General features: G+C 38.6%; 1 protein-coding gene across 2 annotated transcripts in view; it reads left to right on the forward strand.

Moving 5' to 3' along the window:
• The window catches only part of AGGF1 (angiogenic factor with G-patch and FHA domains 1), a 30,297-nt gene extending 15,569 nt beyond the window's left edge, over positions 1-14,728 (forward strand). Inside the window, exons 6-14 of one of the 2 annotated variants that reach the window (XM_020804073.3) lie at positions 2,396-2,729; positions 4,019-4,130; positions 4,794-4,845; positions 4,989-5,090; positions 5,325-5,490; positions 7,035-7,117; positions 9,128-9,255; positions 10,428-10,527; positions 12,826-14,728. In XM_020804073.3, coding sequence (XP_020659732.3) covers positions 2,396-2,729; positions 4,019-4,130; positions 4,794-4,845; positions 4,989-5,090; positions 5,325-5,490; positions 7,035-7,117; positions 9,128-9,255; positions 10,428-10,527; positions 12,826-13,026 — 1,278 coding nt within the window. In that variant the 3' untranslated portion in view covers positions 13,027-14,728. The remainder of the gene's footprint in view (positions 1-2,395; positions 2,730-4,018; positions 4,131-4,793; positions 4,846-4,988; positions 5,091-5,324; positions 5,491-7,034; positions 7,118-9,127; positions 9,256-10,427; positions 10,528-12,825) is intronic. The other variant, XM_020804074.3, reaches the window with a different exon arrangement.
• The last annotated feature ends 334 nt before the right edge of the window (positions 14,729-15,062 follow it).

A 15,062-nucleotide genomic window follows, 5' to 3' on the forward strand; every position in this document is an offset into this window, starting at 1 on the left:
TCTGAAATGATCTGAAGGATCAGCTGCAGCATCAGCAGCAAAAAAATAGGACTACATAGGTGACCCTAAATGGACCTTGCCATGTCTGCTAACCATAAAGAAGTGACAGGTGGCATACTATTCTGGATATATTAGGAACTATATACATACAGGAACTATATAGAGATACTTTGTCAGTCTTTCTTTAAAACTATTCTCTGATTACAGTAGCCAAAAAGCCTAGGGCAGAAGAACTTACATTGCCAGAAGACCATTGTCTTATAAACGGAGAGAGCTGTGTTTATTCTTCCACGTGTTCTATATTTTCCAGTGAGATAGTTTTGCTTGTGATGCCATTCACATATGGAACTATGTCATGAACTTCCTTTCTTAAAGTTGTGTCGGGTATTTATATGGATGGCTAGAATCAGGATTGAGAGAGCATAGACTGTACTTTTCCTGTTTGGAAAGTGGATTACTGGAAAGTTGCTCAATGTCCTTTTGAAAAATTAAGTTTGTTAAAAAGGAATATTTTTAATTGTTTTAAAAGGTCTCGAGCAAAACTTGGTTTTAGTTATAAATCTTCTGCAACTTCTAATAACTCTGGAAAGGAGTACTGTAGATGTGATGTTTCTTAGTCCTCTATATCAAAAGCCAAACATGCTTCTTTCTGTTTTAGAACATATTTAAGGGGTTTTGCATAGACTGGTAAACTGTGCTTGTTTTTCTTGCTGTGGTGAAAGAAAGTAATTGTATATAGACCAGTTTTTGAGAATATGAGGAGTATTTTCAACTTGAGGATTACAGTTTTATTATTGTCTTATGCGAAGTAGAATATTATTATATTTAATAGCGGGAATTCTTGAGTTGTATGATGTCTAATAAATCCCGTAAATGGACATTAGTAAGAATAGGAAAAGGAAAAGGAAGAGAGATTCTTCTCCAAAACACAACTAATTCCTAACTAGGGTTTGTTGTCATACAGAACAGAGATAGCACATATCTCTTATGTGTCTGGGGTAAATGATAAGAACATGTCAAATCTTGAACACTAGTAGGATTACTGATGTGGTTACTCTTGGGAATTAATAAGAAGTTGTAGGACCAGTGGGGTAGAATCTTAAGTCAAATAAATTCAAAGCTACCCTTGTATATTGCAGTATTGTGAGTTTCATATTAGGTTGTATTGCAGACATGACTTACTGTAGATATGAACAATAATATTGCAAGAAAGCAATAATTTCATAGCTGTGTTACTGCTTCAGTTTGCATCACATGAGAGTCTATTAACAGTTCTGTGTGGGGTAGTTTCAACAGGTACAGAATACTATGTGGTACTAGTGTCTTGGATCAGGATGTAGTACTGAATGCTGGCTGGCTATTTTGTTTCTAAAGTTAGAATGATGGTGGTGTTCCATACTTTGGGCTTTTGAATAGTAACAAATTAAGCCATGGATTTCTGTGGATGTTTCTTAAGTATCCTTTTTCTAAACATTTATGTTCAGATACGTAGTCCTAAGCTAGATAAGAAGTCTCTGAGTCTTGTATGACAAAGCTACATGTCATACAGTTTTTGGAGCTAGGATTCTAAAAGCAAGATATGCAAAGTTATTACCAAATAAAGTCCCACTCCTGAAGTTCATGTACTGTTTGAAAGGTGAGGGAAAGTTTTGTGTATATGTCAAGAAGAGAGTTCAGATGATAGTTACTTAACATTTACCAGTGTTGAATAATGAAAAGAATAATGGTTAGTCGTCTTTTCTTCGAAGAAATCTGTCCCAAAGGAGGGTCATCAGCAGACTCACTGCAGCAGAAGGACCAATTGGTCTACACTCTTTTCATCTGATTAACTTAACGTTTATGGTGTTCCAGCCAAGCATATGGTCTGTTCTTGGAAAAATAACTGAAGGCTGTTGGGGTGGGGGGGGCTATTTATAACTTTCCCATCTGCTTCCTCATAACTTGGAAATGGTAGTCTCTTGTTCTTTTGGCCAATAGAGTATACTGCTGAAATAAAATAAGAGAAAAACATAGGAACTCTGTTTGGGACATGGGGAAAGTGGAAAAGAATGTTATAGCCATCTCTTCCAATATGTATCTAGAAGGGATAGCATCCTTTGCTTTTTTTAAAAGCAAGTTCAGCATCTGAAGATTCAGTGAAGGGATCTGAAGACTGATGGTAAATTGACTGTAATACCAAAGCACTGAAGAGGACTTTTAGCCATAATGTTTTAGAATTGTTTTGACTGACAAACATATATCAATTGACTCTGTTTCCTACTGCAACACCAAATATATTTGACGATGCCATCTTATTTACATAATTGTACCTAGTGGCTTATGAAATCCATTCATTTTCCTAAAAAAGAAAATATATATATTCCTCAGGTGTGATTTTTTTGTAAATCTTCTTCAGGACGATGATCAAAAATCTTCCAGCAGTCTGAATTGTCTTTCTACCATTAATGAACTAAATTCTCCAGAAGAAGAAGAATCTCCAAATACGAAAAGGGCTAAGGTGGACATTGACAGAAAAACCAGCCTTATGTCCAAGGAATCAAATACCCTGAACGGCACCAATTTACATCTTAGAAACACAAAATGTACTGCTGTTATAGACGACAATAAAACAGAGTCAGAGAGTGAGCCAGAAGAAGGTGAAATTACAGACTCTGAACAGGAAGAATGTACCAGTGAAGATGAAGTAACAAGTGAAGGAACTGTTAATTCAGAAGATACTGACAGTGAAGGTGAATTAACAGGTTTTAAAGCAAATATTCTCCAGTGTTTACAGTTTGGGGAACAAGCAAAAACAAAATATGAAAAAGTGAAATCTGCTTGTTTAATCCTGTACTTGTCAAAATCAAAAAGTATAATCCCGTACTTATCAAAATCAGTCCCTGCAGTGAAATGGCAAAAAGTGCCTGGTGTGCTTCAATCAGTTTTGAAATAAATGATGGTTATATCATTGTAAAAAGCAATCAGATGAAGATTTTTTTAATGATGTCATTTATATGGATCTCTTCAGAAAATCACTTAGTAGAAAAATTTTGTTCTGTCTGTTTCAGATGTTGCATAGATCTACTGTTCCTTTTTATGCTCCATTTGTACTAAATGTACATCTGTTCAACTAATCAGTTAAGGTGTTTAGATGACTAAAGAATTTAAGCAGGGTTATGCTGCATCCAAAGGACTGTCTAAGGCAGTGGTGTCGAACTGTGGCCCTCCAGATGTTCTTGGCCTTCAACTCCCAGAAATCCTGGCCAGCAGAGGTGGTGGTGAAGGCTTCTGGGAGTTGAAGTCCAAGAACATCTGGAGGGCCACAGTTCGACACCACTGGTCTAAGGCATAGAATAGCCAAGTAACCTGCAACACTCCCTCTACCATGTTTTCATGAAAAGGCATTTTTAATGGGTTTAAGTCATCCCTCCTCAGAAAGTAGAGGTTTCTTTCTCCCCCAAAGGACCTGTTCCTCATACATACATGCTGACATTAATATCACGCTCTGAAAGTTCAAGGAAAAATTATTTAACAATGGCTACAACACATATAAGGTGACCCACGACCCCCCACAAAACACTTTGAGACTCCCTAGGAAGTCACAACCCTCAGGATGGGAAACACTTGTTTAGTTGTTACCAGAAACAATGATTAAAAAACTGATACCTGTTTTCCCCTTAAACATTTATAACCAAGATACATCTCCCTGGCATAACAGAATAAACAGATTGGCAGTAACACTGATTTCATAACGACTAACCTTTGAGAAAACGTATTAATAAAAAGTATACCTAGTAGATATGTTGGTACATCTCATTTTTGCATGGGTTTAGTACACTGGACAATCTGGTTTAACTCTGCTTTCTCCCAACTTGGGTGTTTATTATATGTTTTTAATTACAGTTCTCACCAGCGTAGTCAAATACCTGGAGATGATTTAACTAGTGTAGTGGCTGTGCTACGTATAGCTAACAGTTTGAAAATCAAAGGAATTGCAAGAAAAGTTTCCTTTGCCTAATAATAATTTTAATTGATTTAGATGGTGACAAGATCTGGCCGCCTTGTATAAGAGTGATTGTAATTAGATCACCAGTATTGCAGATGGGATCTTTGTATATCATCACAGCTGTCAAACCTGCCACAATTGGAAGGTAATAACAACCAATTTTTTTAAAAAAAATTCCCAAATATTAACATGTGTAGAATAGTTCACACTGGCAGGTGGGAATGGGAACTTTGCTTTAGCACTGTAGGTAATGCTAAACAAAGACAAAATAGTATGGATTGGTCTAAATTTGCATGAGCAGAAGTAGGCTGGCAGAAGTTGCCTTTTCTGACCCTCTTCACATCTCTTCCTCGCTTTCCCCTACTGTTCCTCTGACAGTTGAGGCGTCCTGCTGTTTGGGGTAAGCTGTGGCATGGAGCTTAAGTGATGGCCAGATATATGGATGCAGCCCCATGTAGTCATTAGGAGTTGCCACAGTAGAGGAAATAGTATTTCGTATATCTGACGTAAATTGGTCAACAATAAAATTGCCACACAAGGAGGCCGTTGCTACCCTAAATATTGAAATTTCTAACCTTATGACTTCCCAACAAGTTCCTTGTAGTTTGGCAAAAGTGCTGAGAATTTTACTGGGTATTTCAGAGCTTAGGAAGCTGCCCTGTGGGGCTACAGCTTCCAGACCCCACTGTAATCATAAATAAACTAGGGGATTTAAGCAGAATTGCACTGTCAAGTTACTTAAGGTAGCCTCACGCAGTATTCCCCCCCCCCATGTTCTAACTACTGCTTTTGTTTTGTTTTTTTACAGAGAAAAGGGTATGGAACACACACTGCAAATTCCAGAACTTGGTGTTAGTAAGGTAATCAAATTCTTTATGGAGATTTTATGTTGTGAAAGATTATTAAAGTACAAAATTCTTGAGTTAACTGTATTTTTTAATGTCATATATTCTTAGTAGGAGAAGCATAATTACTGTTGTATATCATTTCTGTTTTTTATCAGTTTCATGCAGAAGTATACTTTGATCATGAACTGCAAAATTATGTTCTTGTGGATCAAGGCAGTCAGAATGGCACTGTAGTTAATGGAAATCAAATACTGCAGGTGAGCATAGACATTTAAAGTGCTTTTAGCTGGTTTGCCCTCTCCTTATCACAGGAAGTACTCTTCTGTGCCTTGCTCTTTATTCTGTGTCCTTCCATCACTGTTACTACTTGTACTTGCTTGGTAATAGTCTGTATGCCTTGACTATCATTTTTGAAGCAGTAGTTCGTAGATTCTTCACTAGTATTTGTTTTCTACAACCTAGCTTTTTGTTTCTTTGTTTTTTGGATGTAGCCTAAAACAAAAAGCAATCCTCATGTTCTGGAACATGGTGATGAAGTGAAGATTGGGGAAACTGTGTTGTCCTTTCACATACACCCTGGAAGCGAAACCTGTGATGGATGTGAACCAGGGCAAGTCAGAGCCCATCTTCGCCTTGATAAGAAAAACAAATCTTCTGGTAAGTGGTAAATCACTGTTTACAAAAATATTGGCAGTTCCTATGAAATGCCTATTATATTAGGTAGTGTTGCTATATATTGATATTTAAGGTATTTTAAGAAAAACAGTTTTTCAGTGAGTAAAGTTAAAATAGAGTGTTTAGGCAGAAACTTAATTACTTCAGTTCAGGAAAGTCAGTGGATAATTCATGACTGTATTGAATATCTTCCTAGTTTCTTACAACTCAGACTCAAGATCCTCTTGGTTTCTCTAGTGCAATTAGAGGATGTCCCAGAGGCTTTTTGGACATCTCTTCATTTTGTGCAGGATGCTGGTTACACAAACAGTACCAACATGCTGGCACACTTGACATAGAATCATTGATCATTTTGCGGTCAGAGGTGATTGGTACTTTCAATGTCTTTTTGACACAGCCCTAGGAAGGAAGAAATAATATGTTGAGAGGGAAGCTGGAAAGGAAGCAGTCCAGCTAGCCTCAGCCTGCTTATTGCTGAGCAAAGAACAGAGGCTTCAGTGTAGTATTGTTGCAGCTCTAAAATCAGCCTGGAATTCTGTCTATCCCTGACAAATATGTAGGAGGAGGATGGATTTGGTTGAAAAACTTTGCCGTTTATGCTGAAGTAGTTTATCAGTTATGTAGAAAATGGGGTCATGGAGTATAAACCAAGAAAAATTGAATATTGTTTTCTTATTCTATAAAGGACAGGTGCAGATAGCACATTCTGTAAATAAATTAAATGTTTCAATCTTCAGTTATGCAACAGTAGTGTGAGAAATTTCAGAATTAGCAAAAAGGACTGTCACCATGGTGTTTACATGTGTCACCATTGGTTCACACAGTGAGGTTAGGATGAAACCTGTTAGCTATATTTCTATATATGATATAGTTTTATACTTGCTGTATTACGAACTACTAATTATTTGTGACCAGTTGTTGTAGCAATGTGAGCAGTATTGTTTATATAGATTACTACTAGAGATGGGGGTATTTGTATACGAATATTCCCGCACAGGTGGCCTTAATGAGGGTCCAGCCCCATGGGGCCAGATGGTCCACTCACCATTCCGCCATGGATGTGGATGGCACGATTCTACAAATAGATCCGCAGCGCGCTATTCACTTTCCTCTCTTTGGCCTTGCAGTGAGGCTTGCCTTCCTGCCAGGAGTGGCATTCAGATAACGCACTGCAGATTGATTGGTAGAATCACCCAGTCTGTGGCAGAACGGTGAGTGGACCGTCTGGTCCCATGGGACTGGCACGTTAATGCCACCTGTGTGGGGATATTCATATACGAATACCCCATCTCTAATTACTACACTTATATCCTGCCTGTTAGCCTCTGTGGATGAATGAAGATTCTGATCTGGATTTCTCAGACTAAGCCCAGCACTGTCACTATTGTATCATACTGGCTCCTTACTGTAGACTTTATTAGATGCCAGTGCCTTTGGGACTTAAGTCTTTCTCTAAAATAAATCATGTCCATAAATGTAAATCCACTGGCTTTCTTTCTCTTTAGAATATTCTTTTCTTCTTTCAGTTGGTCCTGCATTGACAAAAGAAGAGAAGGAATTAGTTAGAAGAAAAGCATTAAAACAAATACGGGTAAAATACGGCTTACAGGTAAGTTTCTTTTTTAAAAAGTGTTAGCTAATAAAACTGTTGGATTTGAGGATCTGTGGTAATCACACAGAAAGCCTATGAATGCTGACTTATCTTTCACTGTTATTTTGATTAACTGTCTACTTTAGTTGGGACTAGTAATTGGAGTTAGGCCTGTATGGTTGATTGGTTTGCTTGCATTGTGTTAGTTTGAGTGGTTGTAAAAATGCAGTAAAACATCAAACATAGGAATGGAATTCCACTAGGCTGTGCATCCAAGGATGCCTACTTGTCATATAGGTGGCAATCCAGTCCGGAGAACACGAATAGTCTTGAATCACAACAAGATGCCACATCCTGCTGCGTATTGTGGCAAACAAGAAAGCTATGAAAGCAGTCTTCTGCCCTTGTTGGTTTCTGGCAACAAATATTCTACATATACTGACATCTACAAACCTCTGAATTCTGGGTTTTCTCAAAACCAATAATAGTTATTTAATCCCGTATGCCATCCTCTATGGAGCAAAGCTTGGACAAGTTGCTTCATTGGACTGTACATCCCAAAGTCTAATGCCAGCGTGGCTGCTGGAGGATAAGGAGCCACCCTCCCAATTACAGCAGTGCATTCTGTAAATTATGTATTATATGAATAACTTTCATTCAGTTGACAGTTTGATTCAGGACAGTTTCACTGGATATTGTCAGATATTCCCAAATACGTTGTGAAAGAGAAAAAAGGGAATACAGTATTTTTTCACTCTATAAGACGCACTTCCCCCAAAAAAGTGGGGGGGGGAGTCTGTGTGTCTTATGGAGCAAAGGTGGCGATTTCGCCCCCACTGGCCCCATGGGGGGGAGCCTTCCAAGGGTCCAAGTGAGCCTTCCAGGACCCTTGCAATGCCCCCCACCCCCCCATAGGGCCAGTGGGGGCGAAATCGCCAGCTTCCAGGACCTTTTCTGAGCCTTTCAAGCCTCGGAAAAGGTCCTGGAAGCTGGTGATTTCGCCCGTGCTGGCCCCGTGGGGGTAGCATCGCAAGGGTCCAAGTGAGCCTTCCAGGACCCTTGCGACGCTCCCCCACCCCCACAGGGCCAGCAGGGGCAAAATCGCCACCTTCTGGGACTCTTTTGAGGCTTGGGAAGCTTCAGAAGAGTCCCTGAAGGTGGCAATTTTGCCCCCTCTGACCCCAGGGGGGCAGGGTGAGTCTCTAAAAGGTCCTGGAACACACCCTAGGACCCTTTGGAGGCTCCCCCTGCTCTCCTGCAGGACCAGAGGGGGCAAAATCACCACCTTCTGGGACTCTTGAGGCTTGGGAAGCTTCAGAAGAGTCCCAGAAGGTGGCAGTTTTGCCCCTTCTGAGCCCCGGGGGGGGCAGGGTGAGTCTCTAAAGGGTCCTGGAACATACCTTAGGACCCTTTGGAGGCACACCCTGCCCCCCTGCCGGGCCAGAGGGGGCAAAATCACCACCTTCTGGGACTCTTTTGAGGTTTGGGAAGCTTCAGTCCCTGAAGGTGTCGATTTTGCCCCCTTGCACCCCTGGGGGGGGGCTGGGTGAGCCTCCAAAGGGCCCTAGGCTGTGTTCCATAAGATGGACCTCTCCATAAGGCTCACCAGTTTTTAGGAGAAGAAAACATTATTTTTTCCTGTTTTCTTCTCCTAAAAATTTGGTGTGTCTTATGGAGAGGTGCGTCTTATGGAGTGAAAAATATGGTACTACTTCCATATCAAGCATATCTTATAAATTTGTGCTGTCGTTTTCCTGCCTTGTCATTTTCCCCTCCATTAGAAAGTATTTAACACTGTAGCCAACATTTTGACTTTTTTCACACTTCAAGTTTTAACAAAATTGTGGAGTATTTCTAGAATTCTAGTCATAGTGTAGAACAATTTCTTGTGAAATGCGTCCTAAAAGTGAGGGGGGATAAGCAGAGAGTGGAAAGGAGAGAATGCATGTGCTTAAATATGTTATTTGAAAGTCTCTTTGTTGGGAAGAAAAGTATTACAAATATGATAATGATCTATATTTTGAAAAGAATTCAGAATATGAAAATGATAAAGTCCTGAAAAATCCAAACTACAAAGACAGAGCAGAAAAGCGTCGTGAGATAGTTGGCAGTGAAGGAAGTTTTCACAGAGATGATGCACCAGCATCCATACATATGTAAGTGACTTGATTTTCTGTGATCTTCATGTATCTTGTTTCTTAGCACACATTATTTCTGTGATTTTCATAGATCTTCTTTCTTAGCATATACACAATGCACAACATTCACAATTCAATTTATTAAACCACAAATCATGTTTTACTTACAACTAATCCTAAAGTACAGGAAAACCCTTTAGGTATCAAAATGTAATTGTAGTTTCCCATTATGTTGCCAGTGATTGTTATATTGATTGTGGACACCATAGTTACCAGAAAAAAATGGTTTGCAAGAAGTTACATATCAGCCCAGATTCTGAGGCTGTCGCAAAAGACTTCACAGTGTGAACGTGACCCAGTGGTAACTGTCCTGGTATGCTTCCTGTCTTTTCAGAAATAAAAACCAACTATTGCCTCCTCATGCCAGTATGCATAGCTAGGTCTGGTATTTGCACACCTACCAGTGACTCCTTCAGATTACCGTGTCCTGGTACTAGCCATAAGGCCTCATGGCTACATCATCTATAAGGATGTGGCTTCTTCCTCACTCCTTAACTGATGAGAATGCAAAACTTGAACACTGTTGCAGCTTTTTAGCTGGTCTTGATAAGGATATTTTATGGATTTTCACACTAGCAAAAATGAAGCAACTAAAAATGATTTCCTCACAGATGAGATTCAAAATTACTAAAAGCCTGCCACAACCAACATGTTTCAGCTCCCTGTCTGAATGATAACAAAAGTTTCCATAACTGAGGTGCTGGGACTAAAAAGACTCTGTTTTGTATCCTGGACAATTTCTCTTAGTAGGATATGGAACTGGGCATCTGCAGACAATTGATGCAGGAGTTCGTGCAGGTGGAAGTCATGTCTTACATATCATTGGCTCAGGCCATTTACACTTCTAGAAGTAATAATCAGTACCTTGAATAAGGATGGTAACAAACTAAAAATAATCCAAATTAATCTGGATTGATGTAGTAGTTATAAAAATAGGCACCACCAATTAACCACAATTCTGCATATATATAGACACAATTATACATTAATAAGAACACTGGTAGATGAGCAATTGCCTAATATACTGTTAGTTATTTAGGTTGTATGAGAAATACATTTGTCCAAAATTGTGAGAAGTAAAAATTTAAAATAATGTTCTTCCCTTTTGTTTTTACATTTTGTTTTGAAAGTAAAATTAGTGATAGCAACAGAGGTCATAAAATGCTGGAGAAGATGGGATGGAAGCAAGGAGAAGGGCTTGGAAAGAGCGGTAGTGGAATGAAAGATCCGGTATGTCTACTTCAGTGTACAGATTCCAGACATTAGGTTCCAATCATATAATTGTTTATAGGAGTAACATGCACTAAAATCAGTCAAATGTTTTTAAGAGTAGAAGTGTATAGGATAGTACTCAAGCTATTGGCATGGTACTCTTGTAGTTTTCTGATATGTTTACTGGATGTAGGAGAGCAGACTAATAAACATACAGTGGTGCCTCGCTTAACGATTGCCTCGTTTAGCGATGAATTCGCATAACGATGTGGTTTTTTAGAAAATAATATGCTTCGCATAACGATGTTTCCTATGGGCGATTTTCGCTTAGCGAAGTTTGGGACCATGCTTCGCATAACGAATGCGATTTTAGGTCCCCTGCTTCACTTAACGATGTTTTTTTTTCCAATTAAAAAAGTGTCTTAGAAGGGTCAAAAACGGTTCTAAATGCTTGGATTCGTTAGAGGACCCCTTAAGTCATGTGCAAACCTGATTTGGCTTTGATCTGACTTTTCGTTAATTTTTTGTGAATTGTTTTTTTTTTGGCCCATAGGAACCAATGGACCTGTCAAAATCTGACAGCTCCATGCTTTCCTATGGGGGAGAAAACAATTTACAAAAAATTAACGAAAGTTCAGATCAAAGCCAAATCAGGTTTGCACACAACTTAGGGGGTCCTCTAACGAACCCAAGAATTTAGAACAGTTGCTGAGTCTTCATTAATTTTTTGTGAATTTTTTCTTCCCCCATAGGAAATAATGGAGCTGTCAGATTTTGACAGCTGTCAAAAGTTGGGGGGAAAAAATTCACCATAAATTAATGAAAAGTCAGATCAAAGCCAAATTAACTTTTGCATTCGTTTTAGAGGGTGCAGAAGCTAATCCAAGCATTTAAAACCATTTTTGCCCCTTGTATGACACATTTAAAATTGCAAAAATTGACTTCGCAAAGCCATTAAAATGTATTGAGTCAGCTTCAATACATTCCAATGGAGGATACATTGTTTCGCTTAGCGATGTTTCCTATGGGTTTTTTCGCTTAACAACGGCAATCCGTTCCAATTGGAACGGATTAACCGGTTTCCAATGCATTCCTATGGGAAATGGTGTTTCGCATAGCGATGGTTTCACCTAGCGATGTTTTTTTTGGAACCAATTAACATCGCTATGCGAGGCACCACTGTATTTTATTAATTGATGATGGGCATGTGGAAAAACAATAATGAATATAGGAAAACAAATAAATAAGCACTTGAATGGTTAAGGAAATAGATATGTGGTTATTAAGATTTGGATTGAATCTAAAACTGAGGGGTGCCTGTCTCTTGGTTATATAATAGGAAAAAAATCTAAATATTTCAAAATACTTTGTTCTGCCGTGGATTAAGCTATCTAGGAAACTGGAGTCTCATTCATTGGACTCTTGCAAAACCAGTTTGACAGAGCTATACAAAAAATTTGAGGCATGTGTTTGGACTGATATAATTTACACAAGCTTTTCTATTCATGGCTAACCTGGCTATGAAACTAGATGGTGTCACACTGTTTTTAGGCCTTTCTTGCATAAACTATAAAAAGAAGGGATATCCATGGTTTTGATCAAACAAACATATAGTCAATTGGCCTTTTCAAACAAACAATGCCATGACCTGGTAACTGTTATCTCTGTAGCTGAGTGAAAATTCTGATCTGTTGCAGCAGAAACATCAAATAATCTTGGGGCACCTTTAACACTAACAAGTTTTATTTGGCATGAGTTTTCATGGACAAAGCTTACTACGTCAGATGCATGGAGTACAGTATTCAAGCTACAGGTTTATATGTGCAGTAGTTATGGTTATCATAATGGGATAGAATGAAATGGAATACAGAAGAAGACATTATTAGCACTGGTCATGAACTTTCAAAGGACTGGTTAGCATAAACATCCTGGGAGTAGCAAGGCTTCACAAGCTGGTTATTCTCCAGCATTAAAGCAATGATTTCTGCTTTCAAGAGTGTGTTTGAGCAAAAGCAAGAAGTTACCTGAATGTCCCATAGTCATATTGGTACAGTCATTTAGGATATACACAGTAGGTTAGTAACAGTCACACCTGCATGAATAAGATGGTTAATATATGTAATGAGATAAAGCTTCTGTCTTTGTTCAAACATAATGTATTAACACTATTTTAGTCAATGAACAAGACCATGATTTTCAGGCTGCCATATGCCACTATTCTCAAGCCAAACATTAAAGTTTACAGAATGATTATTTATTGTATGCTTGCATAAAACATGTGTTGTCAAGCACTGAATTGAATTCAATTTCTGACAGATCAAACTTCAGATGCACAGAAAACATGCAGGCCTGGGTTCAAGTACTCCTGTATCTACTGAAGAAGTTCAGATCATCAATACCAAGAACAAAAGGAACTGGGAAAAAGCACGAGAGCGATTTGCAGAAAACTTCCAGGATTCTAAATCACAGAAAAGTATACCAAAGGATCCCACTTGGGTTAGAGAAACTGCAGAATGATGTTCACAATTTAATTTAGTAACATGTTTAGTTTAGTCAGGACTTTATTTTATCCCAAAATGGAATATGAATTTTTTGTAGTATTTCTTAAATTGTTGTATATGCTGATAACTGCAGTCCATTATTTGATTTGCTGTTTTACTTTGTTTTGTTTAAAGCACATTTTAAACATACATGATTTAAAATGGCTCAGATCCAAAGAGATTTTGAGATTAACAGTGGCTGAAATTCTGGTTATAGAGCCATGCAACAATGGTATCATTAGCTGTGGCTGTCCCATGGCTGTTTCAGTACAATTAGAAGCTTGCTACAGCCTCCACCCAGGTTTGGGAGATCTATAATAATACTTGTGGCTTTAGGGAGTTATGGAACTGAAAAAGGGATTGATTTATAACCAGAAAGTTGCCACTTCTGGTCCCAGCGGTGGGACCAGTCTCAGTGGGAGCAGTTTTACAGCTTTAAATCATCCTACCCCCAGAGGTTCTCTGAAATCTGGATAGGGGCTCTAGGAAGCTTTTTTTATTGGTCCCAAAACAGATGTGGCTGATGACATCATTCTCACTGTATTGTGTAAAGCTGCACAATAGGATTTCAGGCATTGAAGAACAAACAGGCGGATGTTTTAGGAGAGGGATCACTTTCTCATTATTTTTAAACCCCCTGACTAATTAATAGAAATGAATATTTCAGTTTTGGATGCTTCATGGACCTCACAAGCATGTATGAACAACTGATGCAAAAGGTATTGTATTTCTTTAAAGATGGGGGATTTAAATGCAATATTGGCCAGCCTGATTAAACCTTCCTGCCCTGCAACCAGGCATGCACTTGCACGCTGCCACCATTCCCCCCTCTGCACCAGTTGTGGACATAGCCTGGTAGGGGCTTCCATGCCTCCTTGTGCGGAGAGGCTTGTCATCCCCCCCTCACTGGATTGCCTCACCCAGGGAAACATGAAGTGCCCATGTCTAAGCAGCACTAACACCACTTTGTTTCATTCCTCTAACATGAAATTACCAGAATTTTAGTAGTCTATTAGACCACAGTCATGTTTTAAATATGTCACTGTTTTTGGTGAAGAATTAACGTAAACAGGAATTGTCAGTGAAGACCTTTTTTTTTTTTCTTCTGTGAAGAACCAGAAAAGGTTGCATATTAAACCTATAGTACTCTGTGACAGCATACTGAGAAGCTAGTATTCAAAGCTGTTCTGTGCATTAAAAATTGTATTATACAGTTCTAGGAATGTAGTATTGCAGAAATCTGTTGGGAGGTTGTATATTTCGTGGACTCAGATGTTTTGTTTGAAAAGCTGCCTTACAATGGAAGTCCTAGTCAAATATCTGATAACCTTCTGTGTTGAGAACATTCTGAATAGTGGTATGTAGTCATGCATTCTGAAGCAGTAAAGTCCAAGACTTCTGTAGTACCTTATTCTTAAAACTTAAATTAGCCCTACAAGGTAGGAATCTATCTTAGCCTTCAAGCTATGTTGCAGGAGGCCTTTTTTAAGTCAATGTGGTTGTTTGAGGAGACCTATCTTTTTAGCATCCTAGCACTATTGATCTGTTGGGGTTCTTTTTTCCATTGCTGGCAATGGAGTTTTAGATCAGGCATCTTGGTTTTTCTTTCATTTCTGCTTCTTGGCAAGAGACTGAACACATATTTATTGAAATGTTAATAAACAACTGCTTTCAGCTTCTGTGGTGTGAATCTTTAACTCATGCATGTGCTGGGTAGAGGAGAGTTTACATCTGCCTGAAGAGCTGGAGAAATCTGTGCTCTAAGATTGAACAAAAAGGATTTCCCATGGTATAAAAATAAGGTGAAACTCCAGCTAGAGTAAAAGATTTTGGTTACTTAAATGGTTACAGAATTGTTCACATTAATTCTTTCATGCAGTTTTCCACTGCTTTTCTGCACAGCTAACGTGGCTTTAAAGTAACAGTTGCCTGCTTATTTAAAGAATGCAATTAAGATTTCAATTTGCTTCATTAACTTTTATTTTTAATAAATGTTCAACACTGTAGTCAGCG

Source organism: Pogona vitticeps, chromosome 2 (genome assembly GCF_051106095.1).
Source record: "Pogona vitticeps strain Pit_001003342236 chromosome 2, PviZW2.1, whole genome shotgun sequence".
Classification (NCBI taxonomy): Eukaryota; Metazoa; Chordata; class Lepidosauria; order Squamata; family Agamidae; genus Pogona; species Pogona vitticeps.